At 39.6% G+C, this 15881-nt stretch overlaps 2 protein-coding genes across 2 annotated transcripts; one reads left to right on the top strand and one right to left on the bottom strand.

Annotated features, from left to right (window-relative positions):
• The first annotated feature begins 2824 nt into the window (after positions 1-2824).
• LOC109171877 (dynein light chain LC6, flagellar outer arm-like) lies at positions 2825-4981 on the top strand. Its single transcript, XM_019320961.1, has 2 exons — positions 2825-3230; positions 4517-4981. Exons 1-2 carry the CDS (start codon positions 2985-2987, stop codon positions 4670-4672), a joined length of 402 nt encoding a protein of 133 aa, XP_019176506.1. The 5' UTR covers positions 2825-2984; the 3' UTR covers positions 4673-4981.
• Positions 4982-5262: 281 nt separating this feature from the next.
• LOC109171869 (glucan endo-1,3-beta-glucosidase 3-like) lies at positions 5263-9155 on the bottom strand. The gene is made up of 4 exons (XM_019320946.1): positions 8860-9155; positions 6306-7559; positions 5863-5890; positions 5263-5772 (listed from the first exon to the last, which is right to left on the bottom strand). The coding sequence occupies exons 1-4, from the start codon at positions 8960-8962 to the stop codon at positions 5616-5618; spliced, it is 1542 nt and encodes a 513-aa protein (XP_019176491.1). The 5' UTR covers positions 8963-9155; the 3' UTR covers positions 5263-5615.
• Positions 9156-15881: the final 6726 nt, after the last annotated feature.

Here is a 15881-nt window from a genome sequence, read left to right as displayed (position 1 = left end):
GTGACATTTTCGTAAATAATTGAACATCGAAGTGCAAGTAAAATCACTTACAAGTGCACCTACTTTCACCTAAGTGCATGTAATTTTGGCTTGTTAGCATTCACTTTCCGCAAATATTCATGCACCTGGGTGTGTTTATAACTATATGTGCAACTATTTATAACTATAGGTACAACTACTTATAACTATAGGTGCACCTACTTTCACCTATAAGTGCATGTAATTTTGCGTTGTTAGCATTCACTTTCCGCAAATATTCATGCACCTGGGTGTGCTTATAACTATATGTGCAACTATTTATAACTATAGGTGCAACTACTTATAACTATAGGTGCACCTACTTTCACCTATAAGTGCATGTAATTTTGCCTTGTTAACATTCATTGATCTGAGTTCAGCGGGTAGTAATACCCCTGAAAACCACTCGCAAACATTCATACACCTAGGTGCAACTACTTATAACTATATGTGCAACTACTTAGAACTATAGGTGCAACTACTTATAACTATAGGCGCAACTAAGTATTGATGCTCAGTGTAAATTTTTACTTGCACCGATAATACATTGTACATGCACTTGTAATACATTTTACTTGCACTTCGATGTTCAATTATTTACGAAAATGCCACCGCGTTTTTTTAAAAAATCAGTGTTTCTCATCCATTAGATTTGGACACGTGGACGGACAGAATCCATTCCTATTTCGCGCTTGGGCGAAGCATTCGCACCTGAGTGCGATTATATATATATATATATATATATATATATATATATATATATATATATATATATATATATATATATATATATATATATATATATATATATATATATATATATATATATATATATTGATGGATTATATGAACCCGGGGGTCTGGATTATACAACTCGCGTATATATCAAATGTGATAAACGAATAATGAAATAATAACGATTGGGATGTGTATGAAAATGATATTATATTAATGAACGTGTAACGCTATTATAGAGATTCGGAACGTGTAATAACAATACAATTGTAGATAGGAAGTAGGAGATGCTTGATTAGGACACCGGGGGGTGTTTATATACTCCCCGGTTGCTACGGGCCCTGGGCCCGCGGGAGGAGCCGCGAGACTCGCTCCACACGAGGACCCAGCCCTTGGCCGAGCACGGAGCTCGATCGAGCCCACGGGGCCGTGGCCGAGCTCGTGGGGTCGGTCAACGCCGAGCCGACCCCGGGGTGGTTGGCCGACCTCGGGGCGATTCACCACGCGTGGCGGGTGGTCCGTGGGTGTCGGGTCCGACCCGCTCCGCTCCGATTCTGCTCCGTGATTATTCCATCATATATATATATATATATATATATATATATATATATATATATATATATATATATAGTGGTGCAAACCCACCTCTTAAACAAATGTAGGACAAATGCTTTTACAAAGCTTTTGTACCTTCATTTTCCAACTCAAATGGGTCGACTTTGAGAATCAATTTTTCATTCACTTATTATCCGTTTTGTCTGTTTTGAGCTTACAATATATAAATATTTTTGTCTTACTACGAAAAAATTGAGTCCACTTTGACCCGACCCAAATCAGAAATGGATAGGACATATATTTATACCACAAAATAACTACTTTTTATGTCAATTTACAAAAGGTTTTATGGTTGAGTAATATGGCTCTGGTCCTTCAAATGAAAGGTCTCAGATTCAAACCCTAGTGTGAAAAAAAAGAAAGAAAGATAACCTCATACATAACTATGAGTTTGGTTTTAAAAATTTTACTACTTGTGGGGAGATGAGGAATTCAAATGGTAGGTGCCAACTCGAACATAATAAGACAAACTAGAAATTAAGGGAAAGTTCTATAAAGAATCGCACATTCGCACAAGACATTTTTTAGATGAAAAGTATTCCTGGTTCCATTTTATGGGTTGAATTCAGTTAATACTTGACTAATTTTTTTTTTTTTTTTTTTATGTTCATTTATCATTTAGAATCACAAGATATAATTTATTTAAGGAATAAGGGTCAAATAGGCCATCGAACTGCACCTAATAATACAATTAGGCCACTGAACCCAAAAAACTAACAATTGAGTCCCTAAACTAACCAATTCCTAACAATTCATCCAATTTGAAAGTTTCTAACAGATCAACAACCAAATTAATTATTTTTTAAAAAATAAAATTTAAAAATTAATTATTAAAATTAAAAAAAAAAAAAAAAAAAAAAAAAAAAAAACAGAAACGTCCGGCCTGTTTCTTCGTCTCCACGGCCGGAGACGAAGAAACTCTTCGTCTCCACGGCCGGAGACGACCTTCGTCTCCGGCCGTGGAGACGAAGAAATCGTCGTCTCCGGCCGTGGAGACGAAGAAACTGGCCGGAGACGAAGAAGTTTCTTCGTCTCCGGCCGTTTCTGTTTTTTTTTTTTTTTTTAATTACTTAAATAATTAATTTTTAAATTTTATTTTTTTAAAAATAATTAATTTGGGAGGATGACCTGTTAATCTGTTGGAAACCTACAAATTGGAAGATTTGTTTGAAATTGGTTAGTTTTGAGACCTGATTATTGATTTTTTAGATTCAGTGGCCTAATTGCATTATCTTGTACAGTTCGATGGCCTATTTGACACTTATTCCTTTATTTAATGACACTCTTAAATACGGAGTAGTAACTATTGTTTCCTTTAGAAAGAAAAAAAAAAAAAAAAAAAATAGACCATTCTCTTGAGAAATGTTTTTGTGTGTTATAAATTGAATTGTAACGGCGTGGGCAGCGGGCAGCGCCCTCGTCTACACGCGAATGGCGCATTAAAAGTTGCAATGAAAACGAAATCTGCGTACAGCACAAGATAATAAAGCCAAAACACAAGAATCCCTTTCCCCGAATCCTCTTCAAACCAACAAGACCAGCCCCACTTCTCCGTCCAAACAGTACTCTCATACAGAGGAGGAATGAGGGCCTGATCGAGGGGTCAGCAGGCAGTAATGGAGAAAGCAGAGCAAGAGTTAGAGCGGAGGAGCAAGTTCTTGAGCAGCTTGATACAGAGGAAGAAGGCGGTGGAGGAGGAGGAGCAAAAGAAGCAGGAGAATGAGGTCCTGAATCTCCGCGTCAGGGCCTCCGACATGCCCTTATCGCTTCAGAACAGGGCGTTTAGCTGCGCAAGGAACTGCCTTCACTCCATGCCTTCTGCCAAGCTTGACAGCAAACGCCTCGCTCTTGCTCTCAAGAAGGTACCTAATCTGCTTATCCATGGCCATGGATGGGTTTAATCCACTTTTTTAACTTTTTGTTTTGGAAACAATTTTACTGGGCTTTTCTAGTTCAGCTGCATTGTTACATAAAGATTGAATTTTTCAGTTTTGGGGGCCGGAGGGTGCTGACTGCTAAGGCCTAAGGGTTTGAGTTGGACAATGGTAGTGTAGATTTTCTTGGATTTCTTATGGTACTGGATTGGAGGTGTCCCTTCTTAGTTGCTTTACTTGCCAACAAAAAAGGCGAAATTCCCTCGCCCCGGGCCCATAGGATAGTCGGGGTTAAATTACGGTGATTCTGTGGCCCATTAGTGGGAAGGTTAGTGCCTGGTGCACACACCCCCTATACTATACTATAGTTGCTAGGCTCGATTATGTGTCCTTTCCACAGTTTACAACCCAGGAACTAATTGAACTGATACTCTTAGTTGCTTTTCTTGTCCACGAAAAGGCGAAATTCCCTCGCCCTAGGATCTATAGGATAGTGGGGGCTAAATTACGGTAATTCCGCGGCCCATTAGTGGGAAGGTTAGTGCCTGGTGCACACACCCACTATACTATAGTTGTTAGGCTCGATTTTGTGTCCTTTCCACAATTTACCATCCAAGAACTAACTGAACTGATGCTCTTAGTTTCTTTCCTTATTCTCTAGTTTGTTTTCTTTGCACATTGCATTCGACTTCATCTGAAAATCCTAATTTTAGACCATCATGAGATTCAGCTTGTGCACTTGATGCCTATTAAGCTTCAGCTTTGTCAGTAATTATTGTTGATTTTTTTGAATTGTCCATAGATATGATGCTAGGAGTTTTCATGGATTTGGATGTAGCAATTATGTATGCAGAACCCCTCAACTGAAGGATATTCGTTTGCTTTGGTTTATCGTCGTAGTTCATCGTACTATTTGAATTGTGCCAAACATAACAGTTGACATTGCTGCCAGATTTCCTAGTGCACATATTGTGAAAGCAACTAAAACACAGCTCCATCTTTGTTATCGAATTCTTTTCTGATTACCAAAAAAAAAAAAAAAAAATCTTCATTATAGAATGACTATTTCCCGATAAATCTTGACTGTTGGATAGTAAGCACTTGTCTCTTAATGCCTGATATAATATGAAACTTATGAATATAGAGCTCAGTTACAGTTGTTTCGAGTATCTTTTAATGTTGGGCATTGCTGAATAGAATTCTAACGCTGTTTTCAGGCATTGCAGCAATCTGAATCAATAATTAACGTTACTCGTTTTTTGTTGGCTCTACAGGAATTCGACTCGGAATATGGTCCAGCTTGGCATTGCATCGTGGGGACTAGCTTCGGCTCATACGTCACGCACTCCCTGGGCGGGTTCTTGTACTTTTCGATCGATAAGGTTTACATTCTTCTATTTAAGACTGCTGTGAAACCTTTGGATCAATGAGCGTCGAGTGCTGATCTGTTGATTCCCACGCCCCCGCCCCCCCTGTAATTTCGAAAAACGTTAGTTGGGGAACTTCTTGTTTGTGTGTTGAATTTGACATCTCCAGAAGCTGAAAAAAGCCAGACATCTAGAAATGAAATTTGGAAGCTAATGCATACACTAATGACTAACCTGTCTGAATTCTAAGGTTTTGTGTATCTTTGTTTGAATTCTTAGATTTTTGGAGTACCATACTATGTATTAGATTGGTAGAATTCTTGTGAATACATATTTAAGGTTTTATGATTATTGCTGTCTGTGCTTTCATTCTTTGGTAGATATTGCATTGCCATTCCAATGTATTCTCTCCTTTTTTTTCATAAAGTCACTATTTTTATAATCAGTCCGCATATGTGAAGGAGCGTGTTGAGCATATAATACATCTCCAAAAAGCTGTTCAGGGCAACTTTTTTGAACGGCTTTTTGAGAAAGTCATTTGGCTGGTATTAATTTACCAAACATCTTTTTACAATTAGCTAAGATCACACAATATTACAACATGAATAAATCAATTCAACATGGAAATGGAAAAGCATATTTCCTGACCCAACTTCAGCACAAGAGAATATTTCTTTTATATGAATGAACTGAAGAAAAATACAGTGCAGGCACAACACAATACAGTTCCAAATGCTTCAAAGAAAAAATGACTCTAAACCCTAAAATAATTACAGTGATTATCACATATCATCACTGCCTTGATTTCGATTCAACAACCCAATGGGAGCACCACTTAGCTGCAAAACTACTTGCAACCCGAGCTTCGAATCGCATGCTGCCCCATAAACTCACTTAGGAACCAAAATTGGGGGCGCCCGATGTTAGCAAAGAACCCGAGAAACCAAATGAATAGAATCTATCGACTCAAGGAATAATACAAATAAGCACGTCAATCAATATCCTTCTACAAGAAAGCTGCACACCACAGTGTCAAGCCGACTATAAGAGAGGAGACGAGAACATTGCTGTCATATAAGTACTGTGATCGACATCCAGAGGTCGTAGAGTTTGATGATGGCGCGAGAGAGGTGCCATTTGTGAAGGTTCCATTTCTCCCACCACTAAATGTACAAAAGGTTAAAAAAAGAATTAGTATAGCTGAGACTTAAGAATCATAATAAACTAACGATTAATCAAACACGAATACATACCTTCCTGGAAATATACAAGAACCGTGACCTGCATAGGACAGAATTATCAGCGTTCCACTAGTCCTCTAGACCAAAAAATCGAATACTAATTCAAGAATACGTGATCAACTAGAAAGTCCCATTTTATCAATACCCGTGGACCGAATAGGCTCTGATACCATGTTATAAATTGAATCCAATCAATTAGCTAGTCTAACCTAATAACCTATGACCTTAGACCTATATATCCTCTTTTATTTTATCAATGTGTGACTCTTAACAATTTTTAAATTTGTTTTTTTTTTAATGTTTAATAGTACTTTTTTAATGTAGTTTCTAAATATATAAATTTTATATACTAATACTAAACTTAACATTATGAAAATTTGAATTAAAAATAACTTCAGTCAAACCATGTTAATCAAACCAGACACATAAAATGGGACGAAGGGAGTATTACTTACTTGGGTCACTGGTAGTGATGGTGCCGACTCCATTGAAGTTGCAGGTTCCATCGGCCATGCCCATCCGATGATAATACGCATCGAAAGCATATGAAGCATGCCCGGCTACAGTATTTGGTTCAAAGCACGGGTTTCCTTGCAACAAAGGCGAGCAGTCCACTTTCCCGGGGCCACAAGCCCAATCCAATGCTGCTTGAAGCATCTTTTTGTCAGCATTGTCCCGAGCCACACAGTACGTTTGATTCGTAGTGTCGTTTGCCAACACGGTCCCGGAACCCGTCAAGTGCAGGGTATATACCGGCATTCCACTGGGGTAAAAGAGCCCCCAGTTCTGTTCGGAAATAGCACCGGGCCTCTGGTCTTCGTTGTACAGCTCGTAAATGTAAGTACTAACTGCAATCCCGGGGTGCTTTGGTGTCCCGGTGCTATTAAGAACATGCCTAATCAGGTTACTGTTGTAAGTGTTAGCGTTATCGAGCGTAGCATCGGGCTCGGAGGAGTCGCCCTTCGAAGGCCAACCCGATTCGGTCACCACAACGGGAATATTCGTGAAGTTGAGATCAGCCATAGCGAAATACGCCGCATCAACTATCGCATCGAACACGTTAGTGTAGTGTAGGAGCGTGTTGGAATCGACGGCTTCTTTATTAGGAGGAAGGGGGCGGAAAAGAGCGTAATCCAAAGGGATTGCGCCATTCGACAACCGATAAGCATAGTAGGGATACACATTGAGCATGAGATACGAGCTCGTGGATTGGAGAAACTTGAGCAAGGGGACCATAACCGGGTTCCACGAGCGATTGAAGAAGGCTTGTGAAGGGGGGAAAGAGTCGAGGATAATTGAAAACGGGTGTGGAGTCGAGACTTTGATTTGAGAATCGAGATTAGCAGCAACGAGAGCAGAATGAATGAACTTCATGGCGGATACCAAGATAGGGGCGGCATTTGGAAGGGTGGTTAGGACTTCGGATCCAACCGCTATGGCAGTTATGTTGGTGGCGGGGATATGAGTAAGAATATTGCGGGAAACCCAGTTGGCTGCAGTGGCATTCGACTGCCCAATACCTAAGATCTGGTCATTTGGAACCGAGACGGTGACACGGATTCCAGTATTAGCGAGTGCCAGTAGCATAGCTCGGTCAGTATCGAAGAGTCTAACATGGTGGATTTGCTGTGCCTTGAGGAGGGCTACCACCTGACTCGGATTGGGCATATCAGAGAGGTCCGTACCTATATTTACCCCAATGAAAGACTCTGCACAATGAAAAAAATATTACAGTTATTTGCGGTTTAGCGCCATTACACCCTTATAAGATGGACTCATCCTCTTTATTATGTTCTAGAACTAGTAACAATCAAATTTATCGATGATCAATAGCATACAAACTATCAAACAATGCCTCTTAGTTTTCTAACCCCACCCCCATCCCTTCTCCGAAAAACCCACCTAGTTGTGGCAAATTCCTTTTTTTTCGATTACGGGGAAACCCAGCACCACTACCTGAGGGTGTGCACTGGTAAACCCTACCTTGTAACCCTAGCCAGCAAAGGACCGACCACAAGGAAGTAAATCAGCCTAAGTTGTCCATAGCTGACCAGCTCAAACCAAGAAGGTTAATTGGCCACTCCCAATGCCATTCAAATTCAATGGCACATTGAGTGAACTTTCTTCAACCAAGACAAAATCACATTTCGAACTTTCGGGCTAAGCTACAACTACCCATTACATTAGAAGAACCACGAAGAAACAAATTAGCGAGTTCCCATATACATCAACGAACTAAAACCACGTGCACAAAAGAATCATCAGACATCATGGGCAACACAACATATAATACAAGAGGTTGCCTACTCCATGTGTTAGAATTGTAAACCTCGAACTTTATGAAAAAAGACAGAACTACCCTGCAAGTGCATGCCCCAGATTCCATGAGTCCACTCACCCCTATTAAACAATGTTGTGACTGAATTTTATATACCAATAATTAGAAGAGAAGGCACATGAGCTGTACCACATCTTGAGAGAAACTTGGTGGCCAATTAGTCGGTTTCAACATACAAAGAAGAACTTATGAGAAAGACACCCAATGCTTTGAAAAGAGCATAGAAGAATACCAATGAAAAAAAGATTCTCTCTTTCTCTACAATAATCCACATTTTTTACAGTCCAAAGTTTAAACAGTAATTTAAGGTTTCCTCTAGGGTTTTGACTTTTGCAGCTCTGAACACCTTACCTCTTGTTCATACAATAATGGCTTATATATCAGAAGAAATCATTCAATAAATTCTCACTTCTCAGTAATATATACCCACAAAATTTTTAAGTGCAAAGAACAGCTGAGTTCAATGTGTGAAATTCCTAACTAAGAGCTCAAGAAAACTAAAATGCATAAAAGAAAGTATACTAAAAAGGGCAATTTTTTTTCTCTCTGTATCTCTGTTTAAATTTATTTTTTTTCCTTCAACAGATAGGGGAAAAGAAAAGAATGATAAAAGAACAAAACCCATAAATGAAATGATAAAAAGATTGCAAGAAAAGAAGAAAAGCACTGACCTTCACCAGAAGAAGCAGCAGAAAATACTGAAAGAGGAAGAATAAGAAGAAGAAGAAGAAGCAGCAGAAATGCAGACTTGGGCATCCCCATCATCTTCTCCATCCAAAGCTTCAATCTTTACAAAACTACATAAACCCCCAAATTGCAAAAAATGGATCTTTTTTACTTAATGGGGAGATGGGTTTGGGGGGTGGGGGGATTTGTACTTTTATTGAGGAAAATGGGAAATCTAGCTATGGAAAGTGAGACTGAGAGAGGAAAGTGAGTGTGGAAAGGGAGAGATTAAGGGGGAATTGTTTTTAGATTTAATTCAAGTTTTAACGTCTGTTGGGTACAGATCATCATAGGCTTTGTCAGACAGATCGACGGCTGAGATCGATTCATTGGATGCCCCTTCAAAGTTCAAACCCATTGCATGAAGTACTAGTTAGCACTGCAACTCTGCAAGTAAATGAGTATCAGATTTCAAAGAAATAATTATTTCCATTTTAGCCCCACAACTACTAGAGTAATAATATATTTTCTAATTTTCACATTTGATTTTCAAGTTTCATTTTCTTTTCTTTTTTCTTTTAATAGGTTATCTTGCCCTTTAGCACACACAAAGATTTTCACCACTACTAAGTACACTTCTAGTGCAATCTTGCCCTTTAGCACACACAAAGATTTTCACTACTAAGTACACTTCTAGTGCAATTCTACCTTATCGCCAGAAACAAGATTAAACGTTAATTGAGTGACCATTTGAACTGCTTAACAAGGCTTCAAGTTTCATTTTTATCATATTGAGTCATGAGTGTATAGTCCCGTGGGAGTAGCTCAAGTGGTCGACCATTCAATATTTAGTCTTGCTTCTATAGATAATCAGTAGTAAAAATGATCTCTTTGTGCGCATTAGTGTACAAATAACGAGAGAAACTTAGAATTATTTGAGCAACTCGAGATTTACCTCATTTGTAAGCCTTGAGGTGAGTTTATGAGATCCAGATATACTGAGGTGAAATTAGAAAATTTGGATTATTAAAAAAAAAATGAGTGTACAATTTTTATTTTTTTATATGGAGTATCATATTTAGTCCTTTTTTTATGGAATCTTTACAAAATAATTAAAATGCATCAGACTTTAAATTGAGAATCATATTGGCTTGAACATTTCATTACTCCTAGAGAGAATAACGTTATAATTTAGAAATAGAAACATGATGGATCTTAATTGTCTTTTACTACAAATTTGACCAGATGAGCCAAATATGACAATAATAAATAAATAAAAGTTATACACTAAATGTGTCAAAAATAATACTTGAGATTAAACGTGAAAATAATATAATCACAATAGGAGCCAAAGTGAAAATAATCATTGAATATAGTTACTAAACAATGACTTCGATGAGAGAAGGAGAAGAGAAGATTAAAGAAATTAAGTTTGCAATGTTTTGAAGTTGTGGGACACACACAAAAATAACTGAGTTTGTGTTAGGTGTGTTAGGCACCTTAGGAATAGGGTGGTCGCCAACTTGGTAGCCACTCTAAGTAGGTTTTTTTTTTTTTCCTTTTTTTTTTCTTTATTTTGCTTAAAATGCGGGAAAAAAAAAAAACCTAACTTTAAATTAATTTGTTAGAATTATTCTAAATTATTTGAGTTAAATTCCGTTAATCGAATAAGATACATTCTGGGCAAGGAGTTTTACATAATAGTTGCTTATTATGAGTTGGAATATATATTAAATTTTTCTTATATATTTTAAATCCTTACATGCATCCATCGCACCAATGAAAAAAAAAAAAAAAAAAAAAAAAAAAAAAAAAAAAAGAACTGTGCGCATGAAACAAAATAACATAAAAAAGTGAATAGATTGTGTTGACAGTGGAAAGAGACGTGTTAGAGAACAAAGATTTCGAGGCCCAAGAAGTTGATGACGTGGCATGTTGCCATTCAACGGTCATATTCCAGCTCAGAACGGGCATTTCCATTTATATACTCATTTACGTTACATTGCACCACTCTTTTTTCTTTTCCCTTTTTTTTTTTTCATTTTATATTAGAAAAAAAAAAAAAAAAAGAAAAAACATGTCACATTGTCACCATGTGGATCGCATATAATTATTGAATGAGTTTTAAGATAGACGAAGGGTGTCAGTGACTTTGTGGTCTAGTGTCATGAAGTGACTCTTTCAAATGAGAGATTATGGATTTAATCTCTAGTGAGTTGTGTTTCACTAGGTTGAGAAAGTAGAAGACTAAAAAAAATATAGAAGAAGGGTTAAATAGCAATTAAATTACACACAAAAATTAATTGAGTTATTCAAAGAGTTGAATTAGCTATTAAATTGCACACAAAAATTTATTGAGTTATTCAACTTTTTTAAAAAAATTATAATAAACTATTTGAGCAAGTTAAGTACGTGCAATTTGGTGCATTTGGAAGATCAGAAGACTCAAAATTCGTAAAACTACGCGGAGTATCAAGTTCTTTCCACCTCTTATTGTTGTCCATCTCACGAAAAGTATCTAGTCACACCTCCCCCCCCCCCCCCCCCCTCTTATTATTATCCAGAAGGTGGGTAATACAATAGTGGTGGGCTCGTTACTAGACTATTACAACCCCCCCCCCCCCCTCTTCCCCCCTCGGGTGCTTAGAAGGAAGGCCCAGACAAAGATGAGGAAAAGGAACAGTTCCAGGGTGCACGACCTCTTATTATTATCCAGGAGGTGGATAATACGATAGTGGTGGCCTTGAGACTAGACCATTACATCTCCCCCTCCCCCCCGTGGGGGTGCTTAGAAGGAAGGCCCAGACAGAGAAGAGGACACGAAACAATTTAAGGGTGCATAGAATGTCATGTTGGGCACAAATATAGGGAAAGCACACTAAGATGCGGTGGACGTTTGGACAGATCTAGTCGGGAAGAACCCCATAGAACTCAAGGAAATAGTTTAAAAGGGGAGAGAATGGGAAAGTTAACGAGGCTTTTTAGGGGAGTCCAGATGGATTCAAGACTTTTTTTCCGATGGTGTTCTATTATACCCTTTAGACTACGCCGAGTATCAAAAGTTACCTGACTAGTCAAGAGGGAGGATTTTTCCTCAACCTCGGGGTGGGTGAGAAGGGGCTTGTATTGTTGGGCGACCTCACTACTAAGATGTTTGTGTGAGTAGGGGCTTGTATTGCGCAAGGTTGCAAAACTCGGCCGCCTAGCCGCTAGGCGGCATCGAGCCTTAGAGTTTTGGCCTAAAGGCGGCCAAAACTCGGCCGAGTGGACCGATTTCGTCCGATTTTGTCTGATTTTGACTGATTTTGTTCGATTTTGACCGATGTCGTCTCTCATTAATTATTGATTTTAATATTATTATGACATTATGACTTATAAATTATCATTATTTCATTTATTTAGATGTGTTATTTGAGTGAACGTTGAAAACAACCTCATTAAAATTGTCGAACTACAAGTCTGTTACTATTTTTTTTTTTTTTTTTGGTGCCCGCCTAGCGCCGCCTAGGCGCCACCTAGACCGCCTAGGCACTAGGCGCTGCCCGGCCGCCCGACTAGCGCCTAGCGCCTACTGCAACCATGGTATTGCGGCATCCGATACCGCAACAGTTGGTAAATTCATTTTCCCTCTCTCCTTTCTTGTTGTACTATATGTGTAATTAGTAAATCACTACACTTAAAGAGTATGCAATCAAATCATCCTAAAATATGTGTAATTGAGACATCTTTTAATTTTTTTCATATAGAATTCAATCACGGTGCATACATGATATATATTAAGAGTTGTCTTTTCCTCTACCATACTTGTTGGGAATAAAAATTAAAATGTTTTAGAAAAATGTTATGTTCTAGCTAATTGAAGAATACTTTGCTTTTTTAGTGGTTCAATTGTACACTTTTTAAGTTCAATAACTCAATTGCACACAAAAAATAAGTTTAGTGAATTTTGAATGACAGAGAAAAACTCAACCACTATTTGAGGGTGTGCATGCATTTGTATGAATTTGTAATTCTAGCCGACAAAGAATTATTACAAATAGAATAAATTAACTCGGGTGGCAAGAATTAATTAAATCAATAATTAAAAGATATATAATAAAAACAATAATATTGTATTAAGACTTGTGTAATGTGATTACAAATTGAATTGAGATATCTTGAAAAAACAATTATGACCGAATTTATACTAATCTTGCTCCTCAACCACCTTCGCGAGAAAGGGTGGGTAGTTACACCTGCTTTGACCACGTCCACGCCTTGCCCCGCTTGGTTGCCAAGCTCCAGCTAGCCAAGCAGAGCACCGAGCTTGCCCTTGGTGCCCGAGACCAAGCTTTGGGCTCGACCTCTAACTGTCGAGGCCAAGCGCTGGGCTCAGCCATTGGTAGCCAAGGCGGCTCGGCCTTGGGGGCGAGCGTGAAGCTTGGCCTACGTGGTTGAGGTTGAGGGCTGGGCTTGGCCTTGGTGACCGAGGCCGAACACTGGGCTCAGCCTTTGGCAGTGGAGGTCGCAATAGTTATGCCATGGACAAGGTGGACCCAGGTCCCAAACTACGCAGTTTGCGCGTGTGAAAATAATAGTGCCGTTAGTGGCACTCTCTCTGCAGCCAATGATTTAAAAAAAAAAATTATTGAAAACAACTCAGCGAGTAAATATTTAGTTATGTAATTGTGAATACAGAGTTATGAAATTGTGAATATAGAGTTCAAAAATTGTGAATATAGAGTTCTTCAATTATGAATATTGAGTTCAACAATTTTGTATATTGAATCTAAAATTGTGAATATTCAGTTCTAAAATTGTGAATATAGAGTTCAAAAATTGTGAATATAGAGTTATGCAATTGTGAATATTGAGATCTGTAATTTGATGTATTGAAATCTAAAATTGTGAATATTCAATTTTAAAATTGTAAATATAACCCAAATCTATCTTGCAAGGTGAATTCGAGTCCATAGCAGAATTTGGCTCTGGGTCGAGCGCAGGCTCGGTCTCATGGCTCGAGGTCAATTGGACCCATATTGCTCCACCTCATTGGGTCCATTTATTTCAGACACATCTCTAATATATCCATCAAATAAATCAGTCTAGGCGTCTAATATGCTCAAAGAAGGAAGACCAGTAGTATGAAAATGGAAAACCAGTCCCTATATTTGACTTGGTTAGTGTATATATGCAGCTATTTCCGCCGCAGGTTTCATAGCTAATGACATGGGATTCGAGAACACTGCCGGCGCTGCAATGGGGCAAGCGGTGGCGCTGAAGGTGGAAGAAGACAAGGCAGCATTCTACCAATGCAAAATCGCCGGCTACCAAGACACCCTCCTGGCAGAAGCCAACCGCCAGTTCTTCTACAAGTGCCAAATCTACGGCACAATCCTCCTCCGCAACCCCGCGCCGTATCCGGGAATACGAGCCGACGGCCATCTCCGGCTTCTCCTTCATAAACTGCAGCATCTCGGCGGCGGAGGATATCAGAAATGTCCCCACGTTCCTAGGCCGGCCCTGGAAAGATTACGCCACCACGGTTTTCTTGTACTCCGGTATGGGAAGCCTTATTGATCCCAAAGGTTGGTCGCATTTCTTGTCCCGGCGACAAGCCGCCGGGCACGATTTACTACAGCGAGTATAAGAACTCCGGCCCCGGATCGCCAACCGGGCAAAGGGTACGCTAGAAGGGAGTGCATTCAAGAATGAGATTTGCTGAAACTATCAAGTTTAGTGTCGATGCTCCTATTGATGGTGAGAATTGGCTTCCAGGAACGGGTGTTCCCTATACTACTAAAATATTAAAGGGAAAAGTGTCAAATTGGCCCCCTAAGTCAAGTTGATAGTGCAATTGGGTTTTTTAAATGAAAAAAACTCCATTCAGTGACGGAGCCAGGATTTATGTTGAGTGGGGGCGAAAAAGCAAAAATAAAATGAATTAAAAAAAATGTTCAAATACAATGTTCGATCAAATGCAAAATATCAAATACGAATAAAATTGTTAAACAAGTATATCCTAACTGATACTGCTAATTCTACGTAAGCAATATAAAATAACACGAGACCAATTAAAGCAAGTAAAATCTTTATTGATCCCGGTAAAGGCCCTAAGTACAATCTACTTGGCTGCTCTGAGTACCGACTGACTGCGGTCGGGATTCTCTAACAACAACCTATCGATCGTCCAAAAGTCCCTTCCACTGTAGCTACTGTGGGTATTTATAGCCACTAGGCCGGGGACAGGATTCCAGCCGTTCGGCATGTCCTCCACGTAGCCACCACGTGTCATCCTCCCGGGTGCCCTGCCTGTCGATGTAAAGAGCCGCCACGTGTCCTTCGTCAGCTCTTTCGCCGAAGGGTTACCGCTCGGTGGTCGACAACGTCGCTCGGGCAACTCCGGTCGGTCTACGACCGGGTTCTTCTTGTGGAGCCCGACCTGTTACCTGCAAAGACAAGGAGAAAGAGACAAAGGCTCCTCGGTCGTGGTGAAGCTATGTCGGTCGGGATATTCCCTACCAAGAGCCCCCCAGCCCGGGCCTTTTTGATCAGTCGGGAAAAAACGGGACGGGATGAAGAAGCCCAACCGTCAGCCACCAAGCCGACCTGCCAGCTGTCATTCCCTCCTACGCCACGTGTCGGCCTCTGCCGGCCTCGGCGATCCCATCCGTCGCCTCGGATTCAGCGCGGGTCGTGTCAGGCAAGTTGGCCCATTTCCCACCTAAATGCCCTCCTATAAATAGGCCCTTGAGGCCCTCATTTGAACTTTCCTCACTCTTTTGCTTCAGTCGGTATCCTCTAAGAATCCCGAGCAGAGCATCTCAGCAAGGCGATCAAGCAAAGTAAAACTTCAGACCTTCCTCAAAGTTTCCTCACTCGGTAAGCTCTTAGTTCTTTACTCTTTGTTTACTCTTTACTTAGCGTAGAAGTAGGATAGCACTAACTTCGAGCTAACTCCCCGAACCCTGTACTAACTCCCGACCGACCTTTAGGTAGAAATATGTTGGACTCGGATAGTCAAAACGCCTCGATCGCGGATTGCGAT

Source organism: Ipomoea nil, unplaced genomic scaffold (assembly GCF_001879475.1).
Source record: "Ipomoea nil cultivar Tokyo-kokei standard unplaced genomic scaffold, Asagao_1.1 scaffold0382, whole genome shotgun sequence".
Lineage (NCBI taxonomy): Eukaryota > Viridiplantae > Streptophyta > Magnoliopsida > Solanales > Convolvulaceae > Ipomoea > Ipomoea nil.
Note: the sequence above shows the minus strand (reverse complement) of the source record. Positions and strands in the feature narration are given on the sequence as shown.